This window comes from Chionomys nivalis, chromosome 19 (genome assembly GCF_950005125.1).
Source record: "Chionomys nivalis chromosome 19, mChiNiv1.1, whole genome shotgun sequence".
Classification (NCBI taxonomy): Eukaryota; Metazoa; Chordata; class Mammalia; order Rodentia; family Cricetidae; genus Chionomys; species Chionomys nivalis.
This window is the reverse complement of record NC_080104.1, coordinates 45,043,819-45,070,083: the sequence shown is the minus strand read 5'-3', so window position 1 is coordinate 45,070,083 and position 26,265 is coordinate 45,043,819. Positions and strand designations below refer to the sequence as shown.

General features: G+C 35.6%; 1 protein-coding gene across 1 annotated transcript in view; it reads right to left on the bottom strand.

Moving 5' to 3' along the window:
* The window catches only part of Ctnna3 (catenin alpha 3), a 1,259,162-nt gene that overhangs the window by 142,405 nt on the left and 1,090,492 nt on the right, over positions 1-26,265 (bottom strand). The window contains exon 14 of the mRNA XM_057751057.1: positions 3,992-4,084. Coding sequence (XP_057607040.1) covers positions 3,992-4,084 — 93 coding nt within the window. The remainder of the gene's footprint in view (positions 1-3,991; positions 4,085-26,265) is intronic.

Genomic DNA, 26,265 nt, shown 5'->3' with positions numbered 1-26,265 from the left:
GCATTGCTAGAAGCTGAATCACTTCTCCATGCATTCCAATCCCTACATTCTCTCAATTCACTTTATCAAACACCTCTAAATACATAGTCGTCCCCTGAGAAGGTTTGAGGAGCATTCTCTCAGTTGCTCTCTTATTAATGCCGAGACAATTTGCTGAGCCTCAGCTGCCCCTGCTGTCCCTATGGCAGAAGATAAATCAGGGAAGTAGATGAGAAATTAGATTTCTCTTCTTTCTATTATTGAAGCAAAACAAAAAGTCAGCACAATAAGAGGTTGTAAGCAACATAACTGCCTTTCTTCTTGTGAGTTCCATGCTGGGAGATTTGAGTTTTACTCCCTACAAAGTCTCCTGATTTCCTACTCTATTTCCCTAAAACTCATTTATCAAGGGGAAGCAATCTACCACAGGAGACTGAGTGATTGGACTTCACCAGATGGATGCTGAACGTGAATCAACAAACTTATTTTCCTATTGCTAGAAGATCTTTAACAAGGACATTTAGAATTTTATAAGATACAAACAGGTGTGATTTAATGACCTGGTCTTTGGTTTCCCAGTTCGTTTTCCCAGTGGACAGTTCTACTATTAATTCTATACTATGTCGTGAGAGCTCTGATCTGCATAGTAAATGTGCTGTTCTAAAGTGTGTCTTTCTGTGTGTATATGCGTGTGTGTATGTGCAAGAGAGAGAGAGAGAAAGAGAGAGAGAGAACATAAAACCTGTGATTTTGTCACAATCAACATGATTAGAATAAACTCTTTAAATTCTTTGAATCTTCTTCTCTACCTTCCAAAATTAAGGAGAGAATAATAATAAACACAAACTCCAAGTCTTTTGTTAAAATGATACAAACATGGAGATGCTGTATGAACTTTGATGTGGTTCTCAATACTTAGAACTGCTGTCTTTATAGAAAAATGTAAATTAGCATGGCTTTATTTAGTTTAAACGTAAGAAAAGGTGGATTCATAAAGGCTTTACTATAGTAAGTTTGGGAAGTGAGTCTATAATAAGTCTTAACAGAAATGTATTTTCATGCCTTTTTCATTTTGAAATTTTAAGATGAAAAAAAATCCTATATTATATTGATTAAAGAATGAACAGAATAAACAGTCATTTCTGTGAACAATCTTCTACAAATCTATTACACAATAAAACTCCTGGGCCACTGTGGAACCTGTTCAGTAGCTTTAATCACAGTTTTGGTCCAGAGTATTCCCATGTTCCTTATTGAGATAATCAAGTTTGTTTGGCTCTCCAATTGCCACGTCATAAAGAATGCACTATTGGTCATTTAATATTTGTCCCACATTGTCTACAGACTCTGAATCATTATTTTTAGTTGCAGACCTTTACAATACCCAATGGCATTTACAGCTGATGACAGCTATAACAGATGATGCTGAGCCAAAGCTACTAGGAGTGAAACTTAGGAAATAAAATGATAATAAATGTCACTCAGTGCATAAGTAGCATCTAAAATTTGTCCTACTGCATGTCCAATATAACAGAGTATGTAAAATACAAGAAGCAGAAAAATGTTGAGACCTTCATCATACAAGGAACACTAATGTATATTTTGTGCCATCATATTTTGGAAGTGCGTGATTTGCTTTTTGCTTTTACTTTTACAGGCGGTTATGGTTAAGAGACATTGGATTTTGGACTTGTAAACAGTGTTGAGATTGTGAAAGATTTTGGGAACTTCTGAAGTTCAACTAGATGCAGTGTGAGTTGTAATATGTAGAATGTGATTTGAATGAAAATGGCTCACATGGGCTAATAAATTTGAATGCTTGGTCCTCAGAGAGTAGAACTATTTGGGAAGGGTTAGGAGGGTTAGTAGGTATGATCTTATTGGAGGAAGTGTGTCACTGAGGGTGGGCTTTGATGCTTCAAAAGTTCATGCCAGACTCACTCTCTTCCTCTTGTCTGTCAATCAGGATGTAAAGTTCTCAAGTTCAGTTCCAGCACCATGTCTGTCTTCTTCCTACCATCATCATCATAGACTCACCCTCTGAAACTGTAATCAAGTCCCCAATTAAATGCTCTCCTTATTAAAATTGTCTCAGTCATGATTTCACAGCATTCAAATAACTAAAATAGTTATGTTAGTCTGAGCCTCATTAATTCTAGTAAAGCTGAGATGATATTATCAAAATATTACAAAGTTGATATGATATTTTAAAAAACTGAATGCAAAGTTACTATTTCTTGTACCTGAACACCCACCAAAGCAGAACATGGCAATAGAAGGCAGTTGAGTTGGGGACTAGATTTTGGCAATAGTTCCAGTAGCTGAAGGAGAATAGTCAGGAAAGAAATGAGAGTTGTTTGATCCAAAGAAATATTATCAAGCTATTCATTACTGTGAAAAGTACCCACTGGACTATCCTTAAAAATTTCCAATCAACAAAAAAAGAGAATGTGTTAGTGACGAGTAAAACTGAAGACTGTCGATACCCAACACAAAGGATTGGAGGTAGGTATTTGTGATCCACAATGATCTTCTAAAGCATCTTCTAGAATTTCACATTGTAAGTATAGGCAAGGATCAAGGGGAGACAGGGAGGACATCTGAGTCACTTGGGATATACATAGTGGAAAACTAAAGGAGCAGAAGTATTAGTTAGGTGGACTATAATTTTGCTCCCAGCACATCTGATGGTCAGTGGTCTGTCTTGTTACTGTTAGTGGTGAGGTTGTCACACAGAATCCCTTAAGAGAACACAGGTTGCTATGGAACTCCAGAGAGGGAAGAAAATTCGCAATCCTGGGAAATTTCTGGATGGTCTTAAGACTATAAACATTTCTAACATTCCTAGGAAAGACCCATAAAAGGTCCAGGAAAAAAGATCAATAGGGCAATATAGCTCTCAACCAGTACAGAATAGACATAAGTAAACATCAAAGTAAGATTTACCTTGTCATATGCAGCTTTAAGGTTTATAAAACCCTCTACCATGTGTCATCTTATTTGAAGTTACTAGGGAAACATGAAAATATCTGATCTAATCTTCATTTTATACATGAAGAAATATGAAATTTATTCATGCTAAGGCTCTAAACCAAGGATCATTGTCTATTTTTGTAATACCTGAATGTAAAAACACCCACGTTCATCCAAATGCGAAATATTCCCTTTGTGTTCATTAAAATTCCTTCTCGCAATGGCTTGTCGGCCTTCAGACTTACTTTGATTCTAGTGACACAACTATACTCTACCAGTTACTGGAGCAGAGTTTACCTTCAACAAAACATATTTCTATGGCTACTTTCATGACTCCATCTCTTAACAATGATAGCAGCCAAATTTGAAGAAACTTATACCTAGATACTATGTGTTCTAGACAGTTCCCGTCAGGAATTAACTTCAAGAGGATTGACAAGTCAAATAGCCAGTAGAAATCTGAATCTCAAAATGGAGTCTCCACCCCATACATTACCAACTACTTTATGGCTATACAAAAATGGTGTCTATTTTCAGAACAATGTACTCAGGTGAAAGAGAAACATGTACCTATCTTACTACAAAATTAGAAAAAAAATAACTTTTTGGTGTGTGTGTGTGTGTGTGTGTGTGTGTGTGTACACTTCGAGGGAGGTACCTGTGTGTTTTGAGGGCACTAAAGAAGAAGAAAAGTTCCCATTACTGACTCAGTAAGAAATTTTGATTCCTATTATTTCAGAATATATTTACAAAATCCTGGATCTTGTTCCTTACACTCAACAAACATACATGAATTTCACTTTCATAGTCAGGATTTTTATATGATCAAAAGCAGTTTGGAATGATTCCTTACCAAAAATTAGAGCCCTCCCTGTGATTTCTCAAAACTGAAAATATTTTTTAGCTTACTATACCCATAGTCTAAGGCCTTCCTCTCTGTGCTTCAGAAAATCAAATCTAGATCCAAGTGTCTGTTGTATGAGAGACTTTTGACAGGGACCACTCACAGCCCACAGAGGTCCCTCTATAGGGAACTTACTCGGTCAGTTTTCCCTTCTGTCTGAATGCTGGTGTGGCTACGGACCTCATGATCTTCTTCAAGGTCAGAAACATCCTCTAGTTCCTCTGGAGTCTGTAAAAAGAAAGCAAAGCACAGAGGCTATAAAATGCTGCTGTCACTTTGAAAAGAGTCTGCAGGACCTCAGAAAGGTGACTGTTGAGTTGAGATATCATCTTGAAATCCAACCCCAGCTATGTACACAAGAGAAGCAGTAATTCATATAAAGTTCAATGTTTTCACACCAGTATCATAAAAGATAAAGGGGAAACAACTCTACTGAAGAATGCATATACAAATACTTGTCCAGCCACACAGTAGAATATAATTTTTGCATAAAGAGAGGTCAAATAGTTATTCATGTTACACAGTAGATGAAGCTTGATTATATCATGCTATGTGAAAGATGCTATTATAAAGAATACATAGACTGTGACATGAAATTATTGAAACATAAAAATCTATTGGAAACCAATTTGACTAGGATTTTGTGGGAGAAAGATGCAAGGACTGTTAAATGAATACCTACTTTCTCTTTGGGATGCTGGCAATTCTGAAATAAGAAAATGATGAGCACCTGTAGATCATATAATATACTCAAAATGTTGCTTTTGCTTTGAAAATGAAGAACTTTATTACATATAAATTATATTCCAATAAATGTAGAGTAGAAGGACAATTAGAGATCAGATGGAAGCTTTTTAGTCAGTGCAAAGCAATTTGTCTAGCCACTATATGGTTACTCTGAACCAAGTTGCTTAGTGTTAATAAGTCAGACAAATTTCATAGGTCAATAAACTATCAGATACCACCACACCTATCAAGAAACTACATTTTCTAGGAACTCACATGAAAAATAACATAACTTGAATTTCTCTGTGTATTATCAATAATTAGCCAATGTGCATTCTCTTTTTTCAGCATCAGTTGAGACATATCTTGCTTGGGGAATCTGTAGATAGAATTGGATAACTGAGATGGTTTGCTTCATGTCCTCAAATTGTCTTTGTCATAGCTCTTCACACTTTAGCTCTTTATTTGTTTTCAACTTGGCAGCTAAATATTGAATGCTCCACCATGGTAGGTAAGAATCAGGTGATTGCACTTACCAAAATAAGAATTTAAAGGTAACTGCTGTCATTACTTCAAATACAGAGAGAAATGCATGCGAATCATGAATATATGTTTCATTTTACACAGTCACAACCTTATACTATGATGTCTTTCATACAGAATTCTAGTGACAAATCTAGGAAAAAATAGTTTATACCAAAATCATTCAAAATGAAGTAAAACCCAGTCTGTTCTGTAGACATGGCTACTGAAGACAAGCCTCTTTAGACCGATTCTGATTTTCCTTAAACTTTGCTTATTATACCATATTTGGGACATTTTCATGATTGCCCAGTGTCTTCCTTCCTTTGATACCAATCTAAAGATGGCACCAAGTGCTTATTAGTTCATATAATGGAGCAAAGTAACAATTTCTTATCCACTATTGGCTCCAGGCAATTTATCACCTCATGCATCTTTTGTTCTCAAACACTTGCAATGAGCAACCCCCATTGCTTCCCTGCAGAATCTTTTATATGGATTGCATCTGACTGCTAGCAGATATTAATATTCCCCTCTCACTGAGGCCTCCAGTGTGCTCATCTTTTGTTATCTGTCCAAAGATCTTTTGCAGCTATGAGTAACAATGATCATGGAGCAACTGAGTCTCTCCTCCCAGGTATTAATAGCCTGAGTTCAACACCATGCAACTTCTAAAAAAAAGAAAAAAAAAACACATTTCACTCTTGGCTATTTTGTGTAGTCTCACAGGAGTTTTGAGAAAACACATTTTCTACCTCCCTCCTTGATATATCCACCAAGGCTTCTGATATATGAATATATTTTTTTGCTGAGCAATTCCCCTTTTTTTATATTGTTGCCTTTAATTGAAGACGGATGCCTCTATTGCAATCTGTTTGTGTGTTTTCTTTATTACCTGGGTTGCCTCATAATAGTGCTACATAGGTTCATCATTCATTCCAATATTTAATCAAACCCCAAATAAGGCAAACCAACTAAAACTGTGACTGCTTTCAGAAATCTCAAGGACCATTTTTGTTGCTGGAATAGATAAGCCTACCAATTACACCCACATACTTCCGTACTTTCTTTTTATGTAACATGGAACTAATATTTTTCTTGCAAAGCCACCAAAATTGACCTGTTCTCTTCATGAGCAAAATCAGTGGGAGAGTGTTCAAAAAACTTGCTGACACAATTCCACATTCTGAAATGCAAGAGGTTAGAAGGCAGTGCAAAATTAAAAAAAGTTAAGAATATAACAGTTTAAATTAAGTGGAGGCTGAGAAAGAAGAGTTTCTTAATCATTTTCAGGGATGCAACTATTAACTTTTTCAGCTCTGAAAGCAAATAATAGAAAGAATAAAACGGGATACAATATATAATCATCTCACAAAATAGAGCTCTTCTCAACCATTGACTTCAGAAAGCTAAAAATTTAGAGGCTGGTGGTATGCTCAGTGGTAGAACACAGGCTTAGGGCGTATTCTAGTTTCATTTCTGATAAAATACCTCAACCAAAAGCAACAGAGAGGAGAAAAAAGCTCTTGTTTGCCTTAAACATCCCAAGCTACAATCCTTCATTTTGGGCAAATAAAGGTAGGAACCCAAGTAAAAAGCATCACATCCTTAGAGCAAGGCAGACACATAATAAATGCATCCTGGCCTGCTCGCTTTCAGCAATCTTTGCACTCCTTTCTGCAGTCCAGAACCTCCTTCCTAGGGAATAGTATCACCAACAATGGGTGCTGTCTTCCTACATCCATGGACAAAATTTTCCTCCACATACATCCCATGGGCCAACCTGATATAAATAATTCCCCATCAAGACTCTCTTTTAAGATGATTCTAGTTTTTGTTGGCTTGACATTTAAAACTAACTAACAGCATGGAAAAGTACATGTGTTTCCAGTCAATTATCAATCTTGTGATGGTAGACTGAACTATCATAATGGTAATTCCGCAGAACTCAAAAACCCAATAACTTTGAATAATGCAAATCTGAATTTGAATTCTAGCCATCCCGTGAGGGACACTGTACATCCTGTGAACCTGTTAAACTTTTGCTTTCCTCAGATCAGATTCTAGGTAGTATTACCTATGCCAAAAGGTATTACGCAGCTCAATTGTACTATGGTTCTGCCAGGAATAAATTAGCAGACAGAGCTATGGTATAATATGATTGTTTCTCTGTTATTTCCTTCTTCCTGTACTATCTAGTTCCTATGTATTTTTCACAAAATTTTTACATAAACTTTGAAGCTTCCAATTTGATCCAAATTTATTTTCAGACTGTGACCTTAGAGAGCCCACTAAATACCTCTTATTTCAGAATCCCCAAATAGCATGTTGTGTGGATAGGGTGGTTACTGAACACCTGTAGTTATATTTGTATAATTACACCTACAAATTATGAGTATGTTAAACAGGATTTAATATAATTCTGTGTATAATGCTTTCCTTATGAAGCAAGTGACAGGGATTTTTAATTAAAGTTTAATTTTTCTTAAGATTAAAATGACCTTCTTACATGACTTTGGAAAGGGTTCACCCTAGAATGCCCTCTAAGGGATAGTAGGGATGGGTTGCCTTTTTAAAGAGAACTGTGTCTGAATCTGAACAAAATGAGGGCAGTTCAACTGCCCCAGTAATTTTTAACGGTTCTAGGTATTAATTAGTTGTTTCTTATATCAGAACCCAGGAAATTCATTCCATGCTTTCCTCTCAGAATTTGCTTATTAAAAAGCCTTCCTCGGGGAGCCCCAAAGTGACTTGAAGTAAGCTTAATCTCTGTACCAATGATCCAGTAAACACACTATCTAATACCCCGGGGTAATCATAGAGACAGAATAAACACATACTAAAATATCATTCAGTAAACAGGAAAGTCTGACTTGCCAATATCATCTATGATTATAAACAGTCTTTATTTTTCTTAGATATTACTTCAGTTATGTACAAGAGAACAAATAATCAGGTATGACACCTGAAGACATGCCTCCTGGGAATTTTGTTTGAGGTAATAAGGAAGCATAGAGTAGGCACTAAAACTTCAGGGGCAGAATAAACTATAGATACATACATGGGTAGATGATGTATAGACAAACAGACAGACAGACAAATTCTTCCTCAGGAAGGAATTTTATTATCATTTAGCATTGTCTCATTTACTCTTTTGCATTGGCAGTGAGGTGAATAAATGGTCTTATAACCAGAAACTCATCTTTTCAGGCCTTACAACTGTGTAAAGCTGAAGTTTGAAAAAGAAAATTGATGTTCACCAAAGAGCTACGAAACAAGAATAGATGAATGAAAACTTAAGAGAAGAGAAAAGAGAGGGAGAAAAGGAGAAACTCCATACCTCTGACCCCAAATTGAAATTTTACTATCCTTAATGTTCAATAAACCAGTGACCTTCCTGACACAGTTCCCTTGTCCTACTCCCCAACTTCTCTTTTATTAGCACATTCTCCCCATTATTTGGGATAATGGTAATTATTCAAATTTGTACAAGTATTTTTGAGGATCATGGTAATTATGCAAACACTTAGGGCAAATCAGAGCCTCAATCTCTCGATAAGGAAGCTAGCCATTCCTCTGCTCAGAAGACATCAGCAAAACACAACTGTGGAATGCACAGATCAGTTCAGCAGGAGGTCATATATGAAAGTGGCATCATTAGTATGACTGTCCCTATTCAGCCACCAGATGAGCTTGTAATGGAACTCAGATCCTAAGAGGAGCATTCCTAATTCATGAAAACTGCCACCAGATGAGACTAGCTGGAAGCTTAAATAAAGACATAAAAGACAAATGAAACCATGAGAGATAATAAGGTTTGGGTGAAAGCATATTTTTGGAAAGTTCAAATAGCAATATCTAGATTCAAACCAAGGTCGTTGACATTCTTCTCTATAGAACAGGAGAACGGGGCAGTCATGTTTAATTGAGCTCTTCGTGGATAATTCATCAGCAAAATGGTGCCTGGTGATCCCATATTCCTTTTCTCTTCAACCTTAACAATTAACATACTATTAATTCTTATTATTTCGCTATCTCAGTAGAGAAATCAACCCTTATATTTAATAGGTCACGGTTCAGTTTCACAGGACTAATAAAGGCTACTTCAAAACTGGGCCCAAAAGTTATTTCATGGATCATGTGACATGGTAGTCACAATTGCATAGCAAGTTTGAAAAACATAAGAAGTGACATATGGATTACAGAAGCTTTAAGGAAGCTAAGAAAATGCTTCAGTAAGGAAAGCGTTTGCCAAGCAAGCATGAGGACTTAAGCTGTATCCTTAGTACCCAGGCTAAAGAAGATAAGCATACCTCTGCTATCCACAGGTGGGGAGGAGAGACTAGAGACTTCTGGGCTTCCTGCCCAGACAGCCTAGTGTAATGGGTGAACTCCAAATTCAGCAAGAAATTGTCTCACAAAAATAAAGTGGAGAATTATTATGCAAGACATCTTATGGGAACCTCTGGCCTCCACAGACACTTGTACTTACATATATGCCTACACACCTACTCATCGGCGCACACGCGCGCACGCGCACACACAGAGAGAGAGAAGAGAGAGAGAAAGAGAGAGAGAGAGAGAGAGAGAGGCAGAGACAGAGAGACAGAGAAAGAGCTTCAAAAGCATGGATATGTGACTTACAAGAGTAGGCCAGCAATTTGGAAACTTCAAGAATCACAAGAGATGGGAATTGAAACTCTCCCTTCAGCGACCAGGTATCATTTAATTTTAAGTGAGCACATGTGTATACATATACAGGCAAAAGGTTTGAAAAAATAACACATCAAGTATAACTTAGTAATTCTCATCTAAGAGCTTTGAAATATTACATGAGGCTTTTGTCCTTTGAAATTGGTTTGTTTCTAAATGTTTACAATGTTCATTTATTGCTTTTACTGGTGGGGAAAAAAGCTATAAATGTTATAAGGACATCTGCTTAAGGTTCAACAGGTCATTTCAAGGATATGCAGCAATTTTAAAAGGGGCAAGAACTGAGGAAGACCACAAGCACCTTGCAATGTGTCTGTTAATGCTCCTTAGTTGGAGCATTGTAAACACAGACAGGGCATCGGGAGTGTGAGGAAAATCTGCAGCATTGTGTGTTCATGATCACAGCAGGCACTACAGGGGACTGCAATGGCAGAGGCAATGAAAGTCCCTCCCCACCCACCTGTAACCTCCTCCCCTGCATTGCCATGTCTGCTTAGTTCTGAGGATTTACTCTATCAGTTACTTGATCATTTCATGTATCATGTTTTCAGTGTTCAGGAAGGAGGATTCACGAAAATATCCTCTAGATGCCATTCTGAGGGAATGGAGAGTTGTGTCTTAGTTTCCCACTGTGGATATAAATTCTTTAGCTTTCAGGAGACCTTTTACTTTCAGAAATCTTTAGGATGCTAGGTACAATATCAACAGCACTAACCAAACTCATCTAGATTTGCAAAAAAATAAAAAAATCCCAGGCTCAGTAAGAAAGCTCGAAATGCCATCTGTGTCCCTGCCATGCCATACTTTCAAGTCGGGTGTCCAACCCCGACACCCTGCTTTCTCTGAGTTAAAAGACAGAGACATATAAAAGATGTGACACATTCTAGGGAGGTGTTATTTGGTACAACAGTAACTCAGATCAGTAGTAGACTTTGGACATATTATTCAGGGTTCATGGATTGAAATTTGCTTTATGAGATATAAGAATTCCCTACACTGCTAGAAGCAAGTAGAGTAAGCTGGCAGCTCGGGCATAAAATACAATACTGGACTGAAACAAAGCAAATGTTTGGACAACCCCAAAGGAAGAATTACACTGGTGTATAAAGAGATTTTTTTTTAAAGTAACCAAACTAAAAGGTCTCTTTGTACAGCTAAGAGAATTCATCATCCTGTAAGTTGTGGTCAAATGTAGCCACTGCGAGAGGCTGTGAAATTGACTCTTGGCAAATGGTTCATGCTATTTCTAGAAAGATTTGTCCAAAGCAATGGAATTAGTACAGGTAGAGAGACAAATACAGTGTGGGAAATGATACTAAAATACATGGGCTTATTCATCTATCAAACATACAGAGAAGACAGTCATCCATGTGCTTCTTCATATCTCAGACACAGAGAGAAGACAGCCTTCCCGTGTGCTTCTTCATACATCAGACACACAGACAAGACAGTCATCCCATTGCTCCAGATTGGCTCAAAATAAAGCAAATCTAATTGATATAAAATCTTACACACAAATATTCATACTTGCTTGATTTGTACTCTCCGAGAACCAAGTTTAACTCAGATCAGAATCAATAGAGAAATAATTTAATAAATAAACTTAAAAATAAATTATTTAATAAATGATTTATCTATTTACTAGAATAGCATTCTACAAAATAGAACAGGTTAATTATTAAAATTCAAAAATTCAAAAAAATTACTTTCATTAAAATCAAATTGTCACAACCATGTAGAGTCCAACTAATGTAAGTAGCTCTTCACTGTGCCTATAAAACTATGTCTACAAACCTATTCCTATGAAAAACTAGCTGGCATAGACTAAGTACATGTTTATTAAATGCTAATTGTACCTTAACAGTCCAAGATTTTAAGAGCTGTGGTCATAAAATAAGAAGGTCTAATGAATACTTGGAAGAATACAAGTTCATTTTAAATAATTGATGATTAAACACTGTTAATTAAGGAATTCATAGATTTGTAGTTAGTGAACACTTAATTTACTATTAATTAAAAATGAAATCAGTTGATAGGAAATTTTGTGAGGTGTCTTTTTAAAGGGGCTTAAGTACTAATAGCAAGGGAAAGTTTTTCAGAGAGACATAAATGTAAAATAACTTCAGACAAGAAAAGTGACGGAGAAAGTCAATGTGGTTGCTGTGTCTTGTAGTATAGCAAAGCAGGCAAAAATTCTCATTAAAATATATTTTTAAAATTAGTACAAAACCTAAGCTATATTCTCCTGAGTTTAACTTCTAGAGCCATCTATTTTTTTTGTTTCAATTTTCACTGTTTGTTTACATCTTTGTTCTATTCAATCTAATTCATTACTCCATTCAGGTTTCCGCACCATTGTTCTGTCTAGCCTTTTCCCTGAAGAGTTAATGCAAGTACGAAGAAACAAGGAACTACATGTAGCCTCTTGAAATGTTGTCTACTTTAAAATTAACTTATAAGAGAGGCACTTTACTTTGGAAGTATATCATTGTTAACAATATGGCAAGATGAAAAATGATGCCACATTTTAGATAAGAGAATTTGCTGCAGTTAATTATCAACAGTTGCTGTGTGCAATTATTCTACTTAAATCTCGAGGTGTCAAATATTGCTTTCACTAAAATATAAGACAAGAAAGCGTGAATTGTTACAGATCATATTCAAAAATATTTAGAGAATAGCCAGCATGAATTACAGCCTGTCTGGTGTTGTAATCTTGTCACAAATTATATAAGGATGCGAAACTATTCATTATTTAAGTTCTGTTTTGTATAAATTTGATAAATTATTGAAATATTTTACATGTGCCTTCCTGGGAAGATACTGTATGGAAATATATGGATATAATGGAAATTTTTAGTTTAATTCCAAATATGTCAGTTTAATTTTTGTTCTCTGCATGCTCTATAACCTGCCCCTAAGATAATATTTTATATGTATGTACATAAATTGCTTTAGCTTATTTTAAAGCGAACAAGTACCAAGAAAGTACCAAGTACCAAGACTTCCCAGAACAATGAAGACTATGTATGAGTGGGTATATTTTAATAGTGATACACCAACCGTCTGTCCTTACTTTGAAACCAGGCTGTTTAAATAAATAAAACTTTTCCTTTTACCATTCACTTTGGATCCATTATATAACTAAACAAAAACAAAAGTAATAAACAACTAAAAAATAGTGAAGTTTTGTTCAATTACATAGGGAATTGAACAAGAAGAAGTTAGTTGAGCATTCCTGAGAAAGATGGCATTGAATGCTGGTTTGCTCCTTTGCTTTCCTTCATTTGACCATTGATAACAACTATCCACCCATTTTGTCATAGAATAAAATATTCTTTAAACCCTGGAGACTGCTGAGCTACAAGGAATTTCCTTACATTAGGTAACATTTATTCTGTGACCCTGGGAATTGTACAGATAAAAGATCCTTATGTATATTTTATCTCTTTCTAATTAAGGTATTTGTAGAGCCAGCTCCAGAGAAGAACGTGGATTGTATGGCACATTTTCATTCCCAATGCACTCATTTTTATAGTGGCCCAGGGCACATAGCAAGTTCTTGGTAAAAATTGTCTACTTTTCATTTCCCATTCCTAAAATTACAGCTGTAGGAACAAACTAAAACTTTTTTGTCAGAGTGAAAAACTACCAAAATTTAATCCCATTATATTATGGATTGATTATGAAACTCGTGAGAAACTAAACACCTTTAATTTTGATGTGCCTAACTTGTAGATATATGGGGGGAGAAAATGTATAGAGGTTTTGGGGTTGCCAATAAACAGTACTGACTGCAGGCAACATTTATTAGAATTGTGCTAAAAGGTAAGTATGTAATAAACAAGTTTTATTTTATTATTTGATTTAAATTTTTGATTTAAATTATTAAAGGTTTTAGCTACGGTAAAAAGGTTCTTAGCTAGTCTGTCATTCTCATGATAACAAATGCAAATATTATATATTATGCCTAATTAATGCTGTTGTCAGAATTTTAAAGAACTAATAATAAAAAAAGAATTAAAAAATTGTCCCACCTGATTGAATACTGGTAAAGAGCCTTCAGTCATGTTATTTTAACGTTTATTATTTTAGGTCCCTTATTCTGCAAAATGTAATTCATTGCAAATCAAAGTGCCGTGATGTAAGACATATAAATAGAATGGAATATGAGGATTATTAAAGTGTATTTCAAACGTCAAGCAGAAGATGGGCAGCTGCTAGCACCACGAATCAGTCATAGGGGAAAATCACATGTAGGTTTTCACTCAGAATTTGTTAAGTTTGAGAACTCAGAACAACAGAAGAACCAGACCTTGACGGAGCCAGGCAGACCTGATAGAGTAAGTTTAAGTAAATTTTATAATCTAAAGTAATCTTTGTTGAAAATGAAAAACTAAAAATGCTTAAGAGCTGTGGCAAGAAGAGAGGACCAGCACATGACAGACACCTACAGTGCCTTGAGATGTGCCTTAAAATGGAAAAGGAGAGGACTAGCCTGTGACGGGGACCTACAGTGCCTTGGAATATGTCTTAAAATGGAAGGGATTGCTGACTTCTTACTGCCATCTAATTCAAAAGCATATAGAAAGAGAAGCTAAGGAGAATCCCCTAGGTGAGGTGCGGGCAGCAACTTTCACACATTCTCTGTGTGTCTTTATCATTCCAGTTGTTGTACATGCACAACATATAATGCATGTAGTGTTTATCTAAAGCCAGGAATCCAGAAGCTTCACCCAGGAAGGCCTCATTTTATCAGCTTAGAGTTCCCTGAGTAACTCCTGGGGAAGATTCAGTAACACACCGAAGCTCAGAAGTAGAAGTTGACAGTTAAAATTACACCAGGCTTCTTAATTAAACAAAAATCCATATTAGCCTTTGGCCTAATTTTGGTAATTCATAGTTAAATAGTAGAAATTAAAAATCACTAAATTTTATTGCTAATAAATCTCCGTAACTAATATAAAACCCTTCTAGTCACGGCTAGAAATAGCTGTCACTAGCTCTTTGAGCTATACCACAATTATACCCTTTTTAGTTTGTACAACATCCTGATTTTCTTCATGTACAATTCATGCACACTCCATTTCATATGCCAGATTCATTAATATGACCATGGGGGTGGGAATTGCAGCAAAAAACTGGCAAACACTTGGAATGTCGGCATCTTAGGGAAAAGTTGAGTTTTGGCAACTATTTTCTTTAAGAAAACCATTGGACTAGGCATGGTGCTGTTCACCTTCAGTCCCAGCACCTGGGAGGCAGTCAGGTAGATATCTCCTCTGTAAGCTGTGAATATGTTTTGTTACCTTTGGTCTACATAAATGTCAGTAAATTTTAAATGAATATAGTACCAAACAGGGTGATATGTGCCTGCAACATAAGCACAGGGAGGTTGAAATGGTAGGGATGCAAGTTGGATGCTAGTCTGTTATACATAATGAAACTTGGCCTCACATAAACAAATACTTATGCAAATGAATGAACTTAGAATACTTAATAGCAAAGTTTATATTAAATTAAAAAAACGTTTATGAACCTGAAGGCTTATTGACAGCTAAGGGAAACAGGAAGTGTTTACTTAAATAAACCCTGGATGATAGTCCTCTTACTGTAGAACCTGAGAAATACCATAGAAGCATAACAACTACAAAAGAACCCTGAACTTTATTGAGAAGAGCTAATCGTGACACCATCCTCAAAGTTTTTTTATGTAATTGTTGAGAGAGAAAAGAATTAGCTATATGATGTCTGGATAAATTAAAGTTCTTAATGTCAAAAAATAATGCAAAACAAACATGAAAACCAGTACGAATAGATCCTCTTGTGTTATATATGATGTAGAGGTATTATTTTTTATATGCAAGGTTTCTTAGTTACAGACATAAAGAGAATGATATCCCTATAGCAACAAGAACACAAACACCATCCAAGTTCTAGTGGCTAAGTAAAGTGTGTCATTGCAAATATCTAAATGTTAAGATGGCTAATTTTCTTATTTTAATAAGATAAAGTATAAAGTGATCCTTGGCTCACAGAACTTCTGGGAAGAAGGGCCAGAATATAGTAAGGCTAGAGGACTAGGAAGTATGCTGTGAGTTCCAGGATGCTAGTTATAACAAGAAGCTATACCTGTGAATAATAATAATAATAAAAAATCCTCAACAAATGGTGCCAGCATAACTGGATGTTAGCATGTAGAAGAATGCAAATAGATCCATATCTTTCACCCTGGACAAAACTCAAGTTCAAGTGGTTCAAAGACCTCAACATAAATCTAGATACACTGAACTTGACATAAGAGAAAGTGGAAAATAGCCTTGAATGCATTGACACAGGAGACACTTCCTAAATATAACACCAGTAGCATAGATACTGAGAGCAACACTTAATACATGGGACTTCTGTGAAATCTCAACAACATGGCTGCCAAAACAAGACCTGAACAGTTGTAAAACAGGTAGCATGCCAACATGGTTCAGGAGAATCTCATGGGTATCAAAGCCTAGATGAAGAGCTGTAAGCAATTATTAATGGGTGAGATGGATAGAGCTAATCTTCCCCTGGAAGGAGCACCCTGATTGTTTACTCAATACCAAATAGTCAATTCTAGAAAGATATACTACAGGCTATACTCAACAGACTCAAGAGTTAGAGGTGTATGTTTATTCATTCTTATGTATAGAAAGCAACAATGGCTAAAGTCAAGGAGACCATGGATTTAGGAGAGAGCAGAGGTGGTACTGGAGGAGTAAAAGGGAGAAGAAACAGGGGTAATATATTTTAATTAAATATTTAAGCATTAAAAAGAAGTGCATGAGTTCTACATCCAGAACTGCCTCAAGACTGCTGGCTGAGATGATCAAGTCTCACAGAATATTCCAGCCAAAACTAGACCATAATTCTAAATTTTGTTTAGGGCCCCATAAGATTATCAGCATCCCCAATAAGCAGGAAGTAGCCTGGAAAACTACACCTGCATTCCCATAAACTAGGTTATGGATATATATCTTTGTTTAGAGTGTTGGTTACAAGATGTTATGGATAACAGTCTAGACAAAAAGCTAAACAAAGGATATTAAATTCAGAGTTTTTGTTTTGAATAAAGGGGGAGAAGTACTCTGGGACAATGGTCTTTTATCCTGTCACTTGTATTATTTTAATAAAACACTGATTGGCCAGTAACCAGTCAGGAAGTATAGGTGGGACAATCAGGCAGGAAGCAGAGGTGGGGCAATGAGAACAAGAGAATTCTGGGAAGAGAAAATATTCAGTCTGCAGTTGTCACTCAGGTGTAGAGAAAGCAAGATGAGAATGTTTTGCTGAAAAAGGTACCAAGTCACAAGACTTAACACAGACAAGAATTATGGGCTAATATAAATTATGAGTTAATAATAAGCCTGAAATAATAGGCCAATCAGTTTATGATTAATGTAGACCTCTGTGTGTTTCTTTGGGGCCGAACAGCTGCGGGATGGGGCAGGACAGAAACCTCTGTCAACACACAACAGTATATGTTGCAAAGTACATATAACCAATTGAATTTCAGGAATAGCTTGTAGACTTTTGCCAAACAAAGTTGCAATGAGTGAATGAATATAGTTTCAAATAAATAGTGATTGTTAATTTTATTGGAACTAATAAGTATGACAAAATAGAACAAAAAAGATTTTCTCAGAACTTCTTTGACTCTATGACAGGAGTTCCTTCTTTAACAGGCAACTGTTTTCCAACACTAGAAATCTGTTAGTTGGTTTTTTTTTTTTTCATTTGTTACCTACTCAACAATGTTGCCTATAGTCTGGACAGAATTTATGCAAACTGTATTAATAGCATTAGCAGCACCACTTTCCTCAAAATGAACAATAATGAACTCTCAGGGTTGATAGTCTGACCTGTGCAGTGCAAACACCTATATCAAGCTGTCCCTTGAAATTCCTGCATGCCAGAGTTGAAAATAGAGGGATCTACTAGGACTGTAGCCTGGCAGGGACACTTTCCTCCTGTTTTACTTTTTGGTTTTGTACTTCCAAATATCCTCCCCTGAAAAAAAGAATGCCAAGAGAAAAGCAAAATACCATTGTGTAGTGTTTTCACCATCACAGAACCTAATGCATGTCATTTAGGAAGCTGTAGCCTTCTAGTTTGCATGTTCCTATTAGCAGATGTCACTAATCATACATTTGTAAACTTCACTGATGTAGCAACTAGATCCAACAGTCCCAAAGTACTGAAAAATGAACTATGCAGAATGCCACTGCTTCAATGTGGCTCTTGAAGAGAACAGGATGATCATCTCTACATTATAGTTAAAAATATGTTTGCTATGAGTCTAATTTCAAGGAAACTCTTCAGAAATCAAGAATATTTCTAGCTATAAGCCTAAATTTTTAATGGCATAAGACACACACAAAGTATAAACAAATATATGACAATCCAAAACAATTTTCTAATAAAATACTATAATAACAACATCAAAGAACATTCATAAAAATTTGAATATTGAATGCATGCTAAAAGATGCCAATTTTAAAATTTTGATTGTGTTAATAATATTGAAATTATTTTGAAGTAATGTCCTGTTCTTAAAAGATGCACACATGTTTAAACATATATTCAGGTAGCAATTATGGCTCTTGGTCAATATAGATGGAAATACAGAAAATAAATAAGAAAAAAATAGAATTAATACTTGAATTCAGATAAACTGAAAAAGTACTCTGAAGGAAAAAACTAAATATTTGGGAAAATATATGAATGAAGTAACATATACACATATACTGTATATATATACACATATACTGTATATATATATAATTATGAGTTTATAGCTTTAAACACAGCAAAATTTGAAAGTTTAATGTCCATCCAGAATAAGACATTCAATGACTGTTTATTGAGAATCAATTGATTCAGTGACTTAGCAATTATATTTATTTATATCATCTAACTGCCGCAGGACACATTAGTACATTGTAATTGTCATTTACAGATAATAAAAGTAACTTGGAAAAGCAATTATATCATGGGTGGAATAATCCATGAAATCTCCTCAAATCCATTTCCAAGAGAACAAATCTTTATATTTTTCTTTTGAGACCAAGAAAGAAAAATGCAATTCTATATGCCATTGATGGGCAATAATAAACACCAACCTTCACACAGTGCATGAAAGAAATTATTCAGGATTTCAAATTTCTACTATGAATGGCCAGGAAATCCAAGATTCCCCTTGCATTTCTGGCCCTACTGTTTACCTTGCCTCTCCGAGTTTCTCTGACGGGCAGAATGAAGGGAACCCTAAACTCTGACAGACTAGCAATGAAATCTTTCACTGCATTTCCTGAGACTCATCTCAGATTTATGGCTACATGCTTAGAGATATCATGATGTAGAAATGTTGGGCAAGAAATAAAACTATATTTTCCCCTTTCTCACTTCAGTGGAGCACGATTTCCATTTATCACCCTGTATTTTCTCACACAATATGTTCTTCAGAGCCAGGGTTATAAATTTGAAAATATTTATGGGCAAGACTACCTTGGATGCCATTTATGCCTGCCGGCATTTTCTTGCAGTTCTCAAACCACATCGCGTGTGAAGAGCTTACCACTGGTTCTTGTCCTGGACCCTCCTGTGCTAAACAGGAGGCTCTCCTTTGACTACAATACTTTTAGGGAGTTCAAAGAACATTTGCTTATGAATGTTCTGAAATTTCTCATGTTTTAGGTTTCCAAGTAATCTGTTCTTTTAAAAAATATTTTGTTTGGTTTTTAGATTACAAAATAATCATACAATTTCCCCTTTCCCTTTGCTCCCTTTAGCCCCTCCCAGGTACCCTTCCTTGCTCTTTCTAATGCATAGCCTCTTTTTTCATTAATTGTTATTTATATATATATATATCTCATAGATACATAATTTGTAAATACATAAATAAAACCTAATATATTTTTATATTATTACTTGGGGCTGACCATTTTGTATTGGATAACCAAATGGTGTGATCTTCTGAGGGGGTGACTACTTCTTTAATTCTCAGTACTCCTTAGTTGTATGTAATTCTGTCTACATGGAGGCCTCATGACCATCCTCCATCACTGTTCATGTGTCCATCAATGTCATCCTTGTTCATGAGTAGACACGCTGGTGAGACTTCATGGGTATAGCTTCGGAATAATTCATTTTAACTTGAGAGTTTCCTCACTTTCTCATATGTTCTACAATTACACTTGACAGATTTAATTTATAATATTTTACACTGCAATAGAAAATTGTATTGTCAAGCAAAAGACACAGGTCAATGCTCCGTGCACTGCTCAGTACAAGCTGTATGTAGAAATTCAGTCAGGTTGACCCTGATTTCATGCTGTAAGGCATGATGGAAAAATCTGAGTTAAACACCAGAAAAGGGGTTTCTCCCTTCTCCTAGTGATTCTGTAAATGAACAAAAAAGGGTGACTTGGGCTTTTTGGCAATGAGGGATTTTGTGGGTTTGAAAGTACTTACATTGACAATACTGGAGGCATCTTACATGCATATTCAGTGTGGAGACTAAACAACCATCATTCAAAAGTGCCAAACACTTGAGTGATATTGAGAGCCTGAACTTTACTTCTGCATGGCATAGGGACCGTAACTCAAGCTAATTTGTTGACATCTAATCCAGAGATCCCACGAGTCACAAAAAAAGACACCTTACATGTTATTTGTATCGTTCAATTTTCACATCCAATCCCCCACCAAAAGAGAGTATAGTTTTACTTCCTCATCCTAACTATTATGCAAAATGTAGAGTAGGAAGGAAGATGATGAGCTTGAAAGTGTAGTAAAATGAGGGGACAGAATGTGTAGACACATTCCTAGATCTAACAGACTAAGAAAGAACAAAGAAAAGATACACAATAGTCTCCTGAAATTTTATAAGACAATGAATCCTGCAACCAGGGATGGATGGCATGATTCTTATACTTTGCTCTTTTTTATGATTTAGGACCTATCTGTAACACCACATGCTAATAAGGTTTCCATCTATCTCTATCATTCTGCTTCCCTGACAAGTACCCAGTTGTTGTTTGGTCACTGATGAACAATATACTTCAGTTGCATAATGGAAAATCAATCCCATGCCACCAACTCCAAAAGGCATGGCTGCAACCAGGAAATGGAACTTTCGGCTTATTATAAGTCTTGTGTGAGAACAATGCGGAAGAGCTGAAGGAAACCAGTCAGATGGGCACCTTTTACCCTTTTCACTTAGTCTTGTGTCATTTTTTTTTTTACTTTTGTTGTTGGCAGTTGTGACAGAAGTTGGGAGGTAGAGATTAAAAGAGACAAAAATGACAATGCTCAAATTGACCATATTTAGAGAAAATAATTAGTCATAATGTAGTTTGCTCAGCAGTATTTTGCTTAAAACTTAATCCACAAGCTACAGGTAGAAAATTATATGGATGTGGTATGTGAAGTCCTTCTGTCTATGTGTTGGTTTTATTGGCTAAGGAATAAATCTGTTTTGGTCAGTGGCTTAGCAGAATAGGGGAAGGCAGGAGTTCCACACGAATAGAGAAGAAGAGATTAGCCATTGTCAGTAGGAAGCCTTGGAGTCACCAGAGGCGAAAGACATGAGTTGTCAGACGGAAACTTGCTGGCGGGCCACGAACCTCTTGGTGAAATATATAATAGGATTGTGTTAATTTAAGACATAAGAGCTGGCTAGCCATATGCTTCAGTGATTGGCCAAGCAGTGGTTTAAATAATAAAGTTTTGTGTGACTATTTCAAGTCAGGGTGGTAAGGAAATGAATAAGCAGCCTCCGCCTGCGTTTATGATATTAAAATGATTTAAAGCGATTAAGGACTGTAAAAAATTCCAATACTTGTTTTTTTTTAATTCCATTTTCTTCATTAACTTCTAATTCTTTAGGTATCATTGGTAGAATTTATTTAGAAGAAAAGACAGAATATAGCAATCATATAGTAATGACAGAGGGAAGGATGACAAGCAGGCATCCTTCTTAAGACACTGATGACATTAGTTACATCAGTGCTGGATATGGCTCTAGAAGAGGATGCTCCCTGAAGCAGCTGAGACACAGAAGGATTTGATAAAGTGCTGTGCTGCATTTTGGTATTTTCACGTGAGATGATTTTGATGTTTACGTTCATTTTTCCTAGGAATGCACCTATGCCATTTTCTGTGGAGTGCAACCGTAAAATATCAGAATTTTGGATACTTTTATACCATAATTAGCATGATGCAATAAAATTTGAATATATATATATATTATAAATTTAGATATACCTGCATGTTGATAAAGTATAGAAATGTTTCAAATTTCTAAGATTTGCATCAATATACTGAGAGAGACCCTGAAATAGAAAGAATACACATTTTTGAGTAAAGCTATTGTTTTAATGTGATCCATAATTTTATCTTATTTTTCTGTGAGGTTAAAATATTTTTGAAGAAAAGGAGTTGGGGAGTTGACAAAGCAGAACTATCGCTTTCTGCTCTGAGTGGTACATATATCATTGTTCCGTCTATTAAGCGCGGTAGCTCTGCCACAAATCTTCTTTCTACTTACAATTAATTAAGCAAAACTAAAACGCTGAAAGATACTGCAAATCAAATTTAATTTTAATGGCTATGATGGTTTAAATAGAGATGAATGGAATGCATCAAGATGAATGAATTTATGTATCATCACGTCATGTAATTCCTCTTAAACCCTCTCAGTGGGGAAATGTCTGACAATGGGAAGAGATGGGCTGACCACTTGCCAAAGTAACACCTGAACCCTAGGGGGCGCCATGAAAAATGCATTCCACTAATTCCTTTGCCTTGTCAATGTGACCTTTCAGTATGAATCCAAAATGTAAGCAATACAAATTTTATAATCTGATGTATTTTGAACTTTAAACCATATGTCACTTCCAATATAGAAATCCAATCTTGATTGAGATACCTAATCAAAAGGATGGCTTCATAATAAATTAATACTCAGTTGAAAGTTAAAATATGCCTTACAGCATGTCCTACGGTCATACTCTTACCCCCATGAGACTTTTGAAGGTATACCAACAATTCCTTATCTGATGCACTCTTATTCACTAAGGCGTTTTATCTTATTATGTAATGACTTCACTGCCTCTTACAGCATCCTGTGACTGATTTCCTCTCCTACTGCAGCGTCTCCAAAACCTCTTCCTGCACGCAGCTCATGCATAGGAATGAGCAGAACGTGGGGTTTATCACAGCTGTGACACATTTTTTAATTGGGTCAAATTGTGGATATGTTTATGCCTTTTTTGAAATTATGCAAGAAAGTAATTTTCCAATCAGTTATATAACTTTATGCATAGATATGTATTTATTGCTCCTTCACTTTTTTCTTTAGATTTCATAAAACTTAGCATATTAGGACATATTACTGAATTCTGATTCTATTTGGAATTTAATAATATACTTAGTTTTATAGGTCAGAGCTGCATAAAAAGAAGAAACTATACTACTGGTTGGTCTGTCATATATATATACACTCATTACCATCACTTTTCAATCCAATTACCCCAAATTGCACATTTCAGAAGCCTTATTTCTTAGTTTGTCTACTACTCCTTTGAGAAACACACACATACACACACATTCCCTCTTTTCATCCAAAATAAAACCTATCATGTATTTGCTCTCTTATTCATTTCTTTCATTAATAATATATCGTTCAAACCTCTCATATTGGTACTCACCTTAAATAAAAGCCTGCATATAATTTAGTACTTTCTACCAGACATCAGAATATTTTTTGGCTTTTCTTCCTGAATCACATCCATGTGATAATGAAGAAGCTAAAGTCTGTAAGTTCTGACACACAGCACTAGCACACTTTCCTTTACCACACGAATTAGCAACATGTCACACACAGTAAAGTGTGGAGCTGCACAGGAGCCTGTATACAACTGGGAGGAGAGGCCCACTGAGGCTGTGTAAAGCAATGGGTTTGAGGCTGCAAGGTTCCCTCAGCTATTCCACACACCCACAACTACTCCATTTTACAAGACACAGTTTACTTTACCTTGACTACAAACTCTGAGCTAAATCTGCACCCTGTTGTAGACGTGAACAGCACCAGCTGAAGCACAGACAATACACACATATTGCTTAAAGTAAAAAAGAACGATCTTATAAATTTATGAGTGCAGATTAGAACCATCTGAACAGGACATTGACATATTAAAATCCTAATAGGAAAGCCAGGCTGGAGAACTTACAAACACACTAGACTAATGAAGGGTGAAACACCCTCACATGGACCCCATAAAAACATTGGAGGACATCTAAGAATGCTCACAATAGCAAGCTCAGCATTTCATTAATTAAGATATCTCCCAAGGCCTCTTCGTGTTTTAATTATTATTCTCTTTGTCTTTCTTCTCTTAGGTCTTTACTGTGGGGAATAGTACCACTACTAAAACACATTGCACAGTATTAATCTTTAAAAATAAGAGAAGAATGGTTCTCACCTAAGTACTACTTTATTGCTGTCAAATTGTCCTACTACTAATTTGATTCCAGAAGAATTAGTCTACAAAATATAATTAAAGAGAAAAATTTTCATTTATCTTTAAAATTTTCACAATATAATATTCTTTGTAAATGCTTAGCTGTAATTATTCTTCTCTGTAAGAAATTAAAGTTCAAAAGATTAGTGAGAAACTCAGCAGTTGGTGCCCTGCAGCCTTTTCTAATCCCTAGTGTTTACCCTCAATTCAGCGGCTCATTCCCTTCCTCTCCTTGTTCACTGTATCTGTAAGAGGGGCCGCTTCTCCTGTTTCAGAATTCCTCATCTAGGGGATGTCAGCTTGTTTACAATTGTACTTAACATGTTGTTTTTTTTTTTTTTTTTTTTTTGGCTACTCCGTTTATTGTCAGAAAAAATACCTACATAAAGAATTATTTTCATATCTGTAACCATGGCCACCAAAATGGACTTCTAGGTAGATTTAATTTCACTAGAAACCAGCAATATATAGCCTATCATAACAGTTATATTGGCCTCATTGTCTTCAAACATTCATATTAAGGATGGTACAACCATTATCACTTTATCATCTACCTAAGTGTAAATAAGTTTGAGGTTCATATCTCATTGCCCAAATAGTATTCCAAATCTATAAATTAGCTTTCTGTTATTAACAGGTTGATTTTTCTACTATTTAATTTAAGAGCTCTTCATAAATATCAAGAACACTAGTTTTCTGGAATTTATAATAAGGGACTTACCTGGTCAACTTTGCTTCTGTTGATCTCCTTACAGTATTTTGTAACCTCACTTTTTGTTTGTTTGTTTTATTTTCTTTCAAGTCAGGGTTTCTTTTCATAGCCCTGGATATCCTGGAATACTCTCTGTAGATCAGCCTGGCCTTAAACTCAGAGACCCTCCTGCTTCTGCCACCCGCATGCTAGAATTAAAGGTGTGTACCTGCTTTTTACAAATAATTATGTGCTATGACTTCAACCCTTCCACCACATGTGGGAATAACATTTTCCCTTCTGTCATTTGATGTATCATGCTTAAGGCAGAAAGAAAGGTCTGAGCAGACACCACACCTACTGCCTGGACACAGCAGTTTTCATAGAGTTACTTCTATGATACACCAATTAAACAGTCTAAAGGCATGTTGTTAGCAAGATGAATGGTCTACAGTAGATTTTTAAACAAAGCAGATAGATAGATGGATGGATAGATACATCGATAGAAGATACATGATATGTATATATTAAATATGAATATATAAAACATGCTCATACTGAAAAGGAAATTGACATATGTCACACATTTAGATTTAAATAGATTTAAAATTATTATGGACTAGAGGAATAGCTGTGTGTTTTGATTTTTTCCCTGAATAGACTTAATTAATTCAGTCATTATCTATCAACCACTAAAATTATCCACCAGATGGAGTTTAGAACTTATTATGAAATCCTTTTTTCTCCTATATTTGTTTCTGTAAATTAATGTTAACTTCTCCTAGTGCAAGTTGAGCCTTACTCTTTGGACTAAAGAAAAACTTATCACAAACACATGCCTATGACACTGTTAAAATTAATATTCCCTGTGTGAGTATTTTTTGATCATTACTGAACTTGTTTATTGTGTTTGTTTCTATGAATTTTCATTGGGTTCATCAATATTTAGGTTGCTGAGAAAATGAGCATAGCAGGTTATCATCTGTTTTCATGATCTTTCATTTAAATAGACATGGAGGAACATATTTTATCTTAGTGTTAATGTCAGCTTTTGGTGGTCCTTAAGGTTAAACATGGGACCTTGTATGTGTGATGCAAGCACTCTACAGCTGAGCTATTCCTCCTGCTTAACCTAATGCTAAAATCTCATCATGATAAATAAACGTTGAATATATTTGTAATCTTGAGTATTCTTTGGT